This window comes from Zea mays, chromosome 5 (genome assembly GCF_902167145.1).
Source record: "Zea mays cultivar B73 chromosome 5, Zm-B73-REFERENCE-NAM-5.0, whole genome shotgun sequence".
Taxonomy (NCBI): domain Eukaryota; kingdom Viridiplantae; phylum Streptophyta; class Magnoliopsida; order Poales; family Poaceae; genus Zea; species Zea mays.
The window spans coordinates 170,184,157-170,192,776 of record NC_050100.1 but is presented as its reverse complement, the minus strand read 5'-3'; the positions used below and the strand labels follow the sequence as shown (position 1 = coordinate 170,192,776).

Here is an 8,620-nt window from a genome sequence, read left to right as displayed (position 1 = left end):
TTGATTTGATGGTCACGCGCTCCACACAAATTTGCTTCAACTCGATGCACCCTTCGTGATGACGCCTTGTGCCACCTCTGATTCCCATCGGAACCGCCACCGCTGAGTTTTTAGGCCAAACTCGGTCGAAAACCCGTCATCCGTAGTGTTGGGTGGTTTTCCGAGGATCAACCACCAAACCACCGCGAGTAGCGCACCGCATGCGTGTCCCCCACGTCCTGGACATATGTCCCGCCAGTCCACGACCGCGTCGGCAACACAGCACGCTTTGTCACGTCCTCGCACTGGTGCATGTCCCAAGTGTCAGCCACTACAACTAGTCACCCAGCGATTCTGCTCCCGCTGTTTTACAATTTTTAAAATTCTTCCCCTTTGATATTTTGAATCTAAATACCTAAATACTAAGAAAATTCTATGTTGACAACAAGTCACAATAGTATATATTTTGTATATCGAAGTCCTAGATGGGAAAGTAGAGTTTTCACAAAAGGCGAAATTTATATGAAAAAATGGATTAAACTTTCCAACAGATTCATTCCATAAGTAAATGATTGAATGAGATTTGCTTGGGCAACGAAATCAAGTGTGGGTCTCTTTTTCTTTTTTATTAAATTAACTAATTCATTTCCTTTTGGCTTTTGGTTTTTTGATTTTTTTTATTTGATTTGGCATTATTCAACTTGGAAAAATTGGCAATTTCCTTTTTAAAAAATGTGTGATAATTATGAGAACCAATTCAACTACTTCGCGTCCAGGGATTTCCACAATTGAAGAAAAAGCGTAGGTCATCGCTCATCCTTTACCACTTGCAGTCCATGGATACAAAACTGCATGACCTTTATCTTCGCCGTCGACCATTATGTCTGTGCTCCACCCTGCAGACTATAAAACGACAGACATGGTTGTACAACATATAATTCAAGTCTCGATTAGTCCACGACTCAATATCAGACGTTACTTGTTGACAATCACTTATTATTAATTCAAACCTCAAAGATAAATCAACCTTATGTTCGCACCAACAAAATGGAGCAAATTTATAAAACGAGCACGCCTACTGTCTAACATGGAAAGATAGATGGAAACCTCCAGGCTTAAGAACAGTAAATTATACACGCCGCGCGCCGGCTCCGCTAAAACGCCGAGGCGGTTGGGCGGACAGCACGAGCCATGAAGGAACGGTAAATCAATTAAACTATCAATCTATCATAAACAAAACCAAAACCACGAACGATGACTTCAGCCGTACAAACACCGATCGTTCCATGTTGATGCCGGCGGATAGCAGCTCACTGGAGCAAGGTCTACCGGGGGGTACATCGCGCTGGCCGGCAATACCGATGGGTACACGTTGCAGGACGACGTCTCTGGCAACGGCGGCGGGTACACCGCAACCGGCTCCATCTGCACTGGAGCCGCCGACGACGGTTGAGGAGGGTAGTACCGCGAGCTAGCGAGCGTGACCGCCGCAGCCCCAGCTGGTACTGGTAGTAGCGGTGTATGGTAAATTGGTATTTCCTCCGTCATCGGCCACTCTATCGCCGGGTACAGCCGCGGCGCCGCGGTCGTGGGCGGTGGCTGCGCGACGGGACTGGACACAGTGGAGGTGGGCCAGGGGGGCGCGACGAGAAGCTTGGCATCGCCGCCGCTCTGGTGGTGGTGGTGGTCGTCGGCGTCGGCGTTCCGTTGGTGGAAGGCGTAGGAGAAGGAGATGACGCCATTGGGCTGCCTGCCGTCGGGGCCCGCCAGCTGGTAGGACACGCGGCGCGTCCGCCCGTCGGCGACGAGGTCGGGCACCGGCACGGCGGCGGACGCGGCGAGCACGTCGCCGAGCACGGCCACCTCTGCCTTGAGCTCGAACCGCACCAGAAGGACGCCGTCGCCTCTGTTCTTGTTCTTGCCCGCTTCCGGTTCCAGCTCCGCCGCCGTTGGCGAGGCCTCGGGCTCGGGGAGGTAGAGCCGCAGCGGTGCGTCCCACTCGGGGTTCTCGCCGCCGGCACGGTCGGTGGGCGTCTTCACGCGGTGGGGCCGGCGGTGGCCGTGCGCGTTCTTGGCGGACGACGACGGGGTGACGGAGACGGACGCGTAGAGGCACGGCGTGTGGAACGGGAGCGACGACCTGACGCCGCGGCACGACACCCAGGTGATGTCGATCGCCGCCGGCTCCGGCCGCGGGCACGGACGCTCCATTGCAGCCTGATGACTGACTGGCTGCACGACTGCACGAGATCGAGGTTAATAAGGATCCGAGGCCTAGACTAGGACGAGGACGCGCTGAGAGCTAGGAACGGCTCACTGATGCGTGATGAGAATGAGGAGACGAGGAAGGCGAAACAGTAAGGGCTTGTTCGGTTAGCTCTCAATCCATGTGGATTGAGTGGGATTGGATGGGTTTGAAACCCAAACAAGTCAAACCTCTTCTCAATTTTTTCCAATCCCATCCAATCCATGTGTTTTGGGAATAACCGAACAAGCCCTAAGCTGGGAGGTTAAGAAGGTGGTGAGCACGATGACGCGGTGCCGTGAGACGACCGAGAGTAAAGTCTTTGAGGCGGAGAGGAGTACGACCGCGACGGGACGGATCTGCTGCCAGCGGACCAACGACGACGAAGCAGCGTCAAGGATGTTGCGCGGCAACTACAGCACGGCTCGCGCCTGCCAGAAAGCTACGTGTTCCTGCCGTCCAGTGGTCCAGTACCACCGGTGTCATTACGAATCTGTCCAAACGGGCCGCCCGGCCCGGTCCGGCCCGGGCCCGGTGAAGCCCGGCCCGTTTTGGGCCCGGCCCGCTAGGCACGATTAAAAAACCGGGCCGGGCCGGCTAAGCACGCGGGCTCAATTCCTTGTCCGAGCCCGGCCCGCAACGGGCCTAAACGGGCCGGGCTGGCCCGTTTAGCACGAAAAAAGCGGGCCGAAAAGCGGGCTATGCGGGCCGAAAAGCACGTTTTAGTGTAAAAAAAGCGGGCTCAACGGGCTTAGAGCTAAACGGGCCGTGCCAGGCTAGCCCACCGTGCCTAATTTCCTGTCCGAGCTCGGCCCGCTTATTCGTGCCGGGCCGGCCCGGGCCCGCATATAACCGGGCCGTGCCGGGCTCGGACCGGGCCCCAAAAACGGGCTTCGTGCCGGGCTCGCGGGCTTCGTGCTTATTGGACATCTATAATTACGATGCACGGCTACATGAAGAAAAACCATTGCGGAAAAATCTGGTGATCGACAGCGAAAGAGTTAGGTCATGTTCCAATCTCGCGAGATAAACTTTAGCAGCTTTTTTTTAGCTACTTTTAGCCATTTGTAATATAAACAGGAGAGCTAATGGGGGTAATTGAAGCTAAACTTTAGCATTTCAATTCATATAGCTAAAGTTTAGCAGGAAGCTAAAGTTTATCCCGTGACATTGAAACGGGGCCTTAATAAGGTGACGCCACAGCACCGGGTTGTTGAATCTGGCGATCGACAGTGGGCAGGAGTGGAACCAGAGGGTAGTCTCTAGGCCTCAGACTACCCTCGAATTTGATCTAAAAACAAACTATCCCTCCACGTTTAGACTCAAAGAAACAAATGTATACAACCTGCAACCAATTTGATGAATTAAATGTATTATGAAAGATTTTTGTTATTTTTTCTCATGTACATGAAAATTATATAATTATATATATATATATATATATAATTATATATATATATATATATATATATATATATATATATATATATATATATATATATATATATATATATATATATATATAGTACCGATTTAGATAGACACGTTATTACATGTTAAACTTTATTGTACTCAACTAACCTATATTTAAATTCTGGGTTGGCCACTGACAGTGGGCAAGTATCTCATGTTCTACAGCAGTTGGAGCAGGGGAATCGCACCGCAAGATATGGCTTTGCACAGAGTCTATGCTAGCGGTAAGCCGCTGGCGCTGCACCAGCGACGGCCATAGATTAAGTTTCAATCACGTTACACACAGTTGGCAGGACAAGATGCTCTTCTTGCCTGGTCATCACACGACCTTTTCCACATGAATGGACATGCCGGAACCCAGCTTAACCTAACCCGGTTCTGGTTCCTTCCCAGAGCGTCGGACAGCAAAAGAAATTGCAATTCTATATAAGATGGTTACAACATGCAACCACTGAAATGGTTGCGCAATTCAGAGGCGAATCGAATCATTTGAGTTGTATTCTAAAACTTACACGTGTATATGCAGCTAGGTATGGACAGTGTTTTGTAGGGTACAACGGTGAACTATACACTCGTGTTATAGCTAGCTACGATCACAACAAACAGTTGCCTCTGGAAGCAACAAAAAAAACTTCACTGCCATCCGCTAGGCAACATCAAAAACAAAGACATTTCCTGTGTACCTATATATTACCACCGGCTATAGGTTACTCCAATCTGTGGTTCTTAAAGGGACATACTTTGGACGGTCATTTCCGATTCCTCTGAAGCCGGTTGTTCTTGACGAGACCATCGGCATGGCAAGCACCGATGAAGCGCTTATGGTGCTCTCCCCAAGGCCAAGGGACATGGAGCATGCAGACTGCAAATAAGATCAGGTGAGAGAGGCAAGACTTGTGACAGATTTATATGGTAGAATCAGATCTAGGAAGAAAGCCAATGACCTTTGCCTTTGAAAGTACACGTTTTGCATTTACTTTTACAGAAGTAACAAAGGAGATGCTATCATCTGTGTCTGTCTCCTCCATCGGCATCTTTCCATTTCTGCAGTGTCCAGGTTATATATCAGAACATTGAATGCAATACTGAACACATAATGCAACAGAGCATAGCTTGAAACTTTCTACAAGTTCGTGGAATAGAACCTGTCTATGTCAATTATGGAGTCATCGGCGGTGCTTGAACCATCTTTCGTATCAGCTGCCGACAGTTCACCAAGAGTCAAAATCTTCTATGTGCAAACACATGAAAATCAACGTTTTACCAACCTTTACTGTCATCGGGTGCTAGCAAGGAAATCCCAACAAAGACAAATGTCATGCCTAACACAAACATAATTATCCTGAGCGTATCAAATACCTGACAGCAGAAAAACAGAATCATCGGTTTATAATGAGGAAATGCATGATTCACTTCATTATCCGATTATCACAAACAGGAACTTACTTGATATTCTTGAAAGTAAACAAATCCTGTACAAATAGAGAAGAAGGTCCAAGCAATTTGAAACATTGGAACAATCAGTATTGCATCAAATAATGACAGCCCCTCATTCAGTCTTGCCATCTGTCACATAAGGCATACGGAACTTGAATTAGACAACGACGTAGGAAAACAGCAGCAGCGGAGTAGCCTCAGGAACAACACATTAGGTTAGCCATACCCAAAATCCAGCAGTACACAGAAACAGGAGAACGATCGAATATGTGAACCAGCTATGGAACTCGTATCTGCTGCTCATCGTCAGTCTCAGCATGTTAGACCTGGACAGGAAACAGGGAGTGGGGAACAACACATGGTAGTCAGCACCAAATAAATCTGAAAGAATAAGCATCCCAGATGCATGGATTTTGATGAAATAAAATATAACCTACAATGATTTTGCAAACAAGACTGAGCAAGATCCAATAGCACCAGATACAACAGCATATGAAAATGGCAACATTGTTCGCCAATATGTGCCAGCATCTTTTGAACTATTTGAAATAATAGTTTCTCCACTCCTATAAAAAAAGTTTTATAACTGGTAAGGAAGAGCGTGACCCTGTTTCCGAAGTGACTGGGTTATATGAGCAAGGCCTCACCTGTAGAGATAATGGTTAAACGCAACAACAAAGACCAATGACATGCAATAAAGAACAAACACCAAATTGCTGTATTTTGCGATCAGCTGCTCCGGCGTGTAAACTGACAACATAATTTTAGTATCAGCACGACTACATAGGAAACAAGAAGAAACAAAATTGCACGTCTCTACATTGCAACCCATACCAGGCGATTGATGGTTGCCGAAGGATACTAAGAAGATGTTGCCAAAGACAATAAACGTTGTGGCTACCATGACTCTGGAAAGAGGAGCAAAATCTTCATTAATCACATGATTCCATGTAATTCTGATTTTTATTCCAGCTACGAGAAAGTCAGAAACATACATACTTCACTGAAATAGTCTTGTTCAACACAAAGTAGGCAAAAGCAATGTTGGAAACAAACTGAATTGATCCAAGAGCTGCAAGCAGTGACTGCAAAGCAAGTAAACAATCAATTTCCGTACCAAAAACACTAGCTGGAAAAAGAAAAGAAAATATGATTGGATGGTATTATTAGCTGTAAGTAAGAAGCGAGAAGAGATGAAAAATGTATGAATGGAAGTTCTTATCTTTTTACCCACAAGAACTAATGGAAAAACGCTATTCCTGAACATAACACAAATCCACAGTCTCTACAAGAGCTTTATTCTTGACAACTTTACACAATCATCCATGAGTTTCCCATATTATTATATCCTACATGTTAAACTGAACTTGCTTGAGGTCTTGAGGACAGCGAAACGAACCTGTGCAGCATACGCAAATGACATGAAATTGAGGCAGTTCCCAGCAGCAAAAAAGAGTATACCTGAATGCAGATGTAGCATTAAAGGTGGGCTCGACTTAAAGACTATAAAATTAGTAAATAAATTCTAGCAGACAGGATTACCTATTCTCCAAGTCTGGAAATGCATAACAGATTTTGGAACGAATTTTTCATTTCCCTCACTGTTGTTAATTGAGGAAAGCTTTTCTCTCTGCCAAATAAAACAAATATATTTTTTTATTCTTCCCATGTAAAACAACATCATATTCATTCACACATGGGAATTGTGCCTAGTGCAAGTGCAAGATCTCTTCAACATGTGATTGGGTGCCTGTTTCTTCTTATCTACTGGCTAGTTTCTCATAGCCATAAAACGGTTGTTCCTTCTTTTTTTTTGCGCATAAAAACAGCTACAATCACATTGATTTCAAAGGATGTTAAGCATTAATGTAGACAATGTTCAAATACCACAGCAAAGGTTAGCTACAAAGCTACCGAAATTGGGCTGGGGAATCAAGCTATATTTGATCTACTGTCCTACAGTTTGTCATCAAATGCACAATTTATTGTTAACAGTACCTTCAGGTGCACTAGAAATAGCTAACTAGCCAATGAAGATCCTAATCAGTTAATGCAACATTTCCTCATAAAGGCTATAAAACATAGATGAAATGGCTAGGTCATCTGGTTACAAAAAAAAGGATGTTACTAGGGTTCAGTTTTTTTGCTTTCTTTTTTAAAAGAAAATGGATTTAGACTAAAGGTGTTTTCTCCTCAGCTGACCAAATGGGTCAAACTAGGGCACCCACATGTATGTTCTCCTTGATCTTTTCACTGGAACACATATATGAAGTATATTACAAGTAAGAACAAGGAGCACAATTCAAAAACATATAATATCCACCTGATCATGGCCCAACTTCAGAAGGTTAGTACCAAAGTTTATGGCAACACTTCCCACGATGTTTATCAACGCCCCTATAATCCAATCGCCCATGAGTCAAGTGCAAAGTTATCTCCTACAAATATATGATATGCTCCTTCCACAAGCCCCTTGTACAACAGCTCCTTGCTCTTGTTTTTGACATATGGACTTCAATTCATCGAGAACTTTGTCTCTTTCCCATTTTCTCTCTTTTTTTTTTTTTGAGTAGGTGTATTCACCCCAGCAGTCTGTTACAAACCTGAAACCTCTGCAAGAACCACTGTGGAGCTCAGCCTGCAAAACAAGACACAAATGTCATCGTCAGACACACACAATCGAGATGTTGTTCCAATGGTCATTTGAAGATAGGGTCATTCCAGGAGGCATTCAAAGAGGCAAAGAGCATGTGTAGCACCAGGGGGCGGACCCCAGATAATTTTTGCAAAACAATCGAAGCTCGTAGGCATGCATATAAAGTTTGTAATCAGATCAGATCCGAATACAGATAGCAAGTTAGGGTTTGGGTGCTCGGTTTCGCACAGCAGGAAAGGAAGGCCAAAGGGTGGGCGTACCTGGTGGTGCACGTCGCCGGCGAAGGGACCGGAGAAGACCTGACCACCTGGCGTGGGGCGGCAGCGACCTCGGCCGAAAAAGACCCGCGTACCTGGCGCTGGTGAGCGTAAACGTCGCCAAGAGAGAAGGGAGGGAGGGAGGGAAGAAGAGAGGAGATCTCGGGAGGGGAGGGAGCTAGGGAGATAGAGCGCGCACGCTGAAAGGAAATGGAACAAGGAAAAGTAACAAGAGGACAAGAGGTGGTGGGCAGGCAAAGATTCGCGTGCGCCGTCGGATCTCGATCTCGCGGCCCGGGAGGATGGGGCCAGGAAAGGGAACAGCCAGAGACAGACAGGGCAGCTTGCAGCGGCCAGCGGGTCTCACGCCTCGGTTTTCAAACAGCTACGTCGCAACAGCTTGTTGCGTGGCCATGTGGATTAATTCGGTGCTCAAAAGGTTTCATTTATTTTAATGGATTTTTAAAATCGAAGTGTCCTGCGAGTGGAACAAGGGTCGGTCTCAGCATCGGTTGGGGGTTGGACTTTCGTTTCACCGTCGTCGGAGCATCTTTTGCTTCATTTGCAAAATTC

General features: G+C 46.3%; 2 protein-coding genes across 3 annotated transcripts; both read right to left on the bottom strand.

The window, feature by feature from the left end:
* Window positions 1-960: 960 nt before the first annotated feature.
* On the bottom strand, window positions 961-2,265 carry LOC100279155 (uncharacterized). Its single transcript, NM_001174697.2, has one exon. It carries the CDS (start codon window positions 2,188-2,190, stop codon window positions 1,240-1,242), a length of 951 nt encoding a protein of 316 aa, NP_001168168.1. The 5' UTR covers window positions 2,191-2,265; the 3' UTR covers window positions 961-1,239.
* Window positions 2,266-4,097: 1,832 nt separating this feature from the next.
* Window positions 4,098-8,264, bottom strand: LOC100303813 (putative magnesium transporter NIPA8). Of its 2 annotated transcripts, none has more exons than XM_020553430.2 (14): window positions 8,051-8,264; window positions 7,458-7,772; window positions 6,677-6,764; window positions 6,534-6,595; window positions 6,130-6,219; window positions 5,969-6,042; window positions 5,782-5,884; window positions 5,572-5,700; window positions 5,361-5,460; window positions 5,144-5,263; window positions 4,966-5,056; window positions 4,843-4,897; window positions 4,642-4,741; window positions 4,098-4,559 (listed from the first exon to the last, which is right to left on the bottom strand). In XM_020553430.2, the coding sequence occupies exons 6-14, from the start codon at window positions 6,036-6,038 to the stop codon at window positions 4,398-4,400; spliced, it is 930 nt and encodes a 309-aa protein (XP_020409019.1). In that variant the 5' UTR covers window positions 6,039-6,042; window positions 6,130-6,219; window positions 6,534-6,595; window positions 6,677-6,764; window positions 7,458-7,772; window positions 8,051-8,264; the 3' UTR covers window positions 4,098-4,397. The 2 variants fall into 2 exon arrangements, with proteins under 2 accessions (XP_020409019.1, NP_001158915.1); NM_001165443.1 differs by having other exon boundaries at window positions 4,168-4,559; window positions 6,134-6,219; window positions 8,051-8,212.
* Window positions 8,265-8,620: the final 356 nt, after the last annotated feature.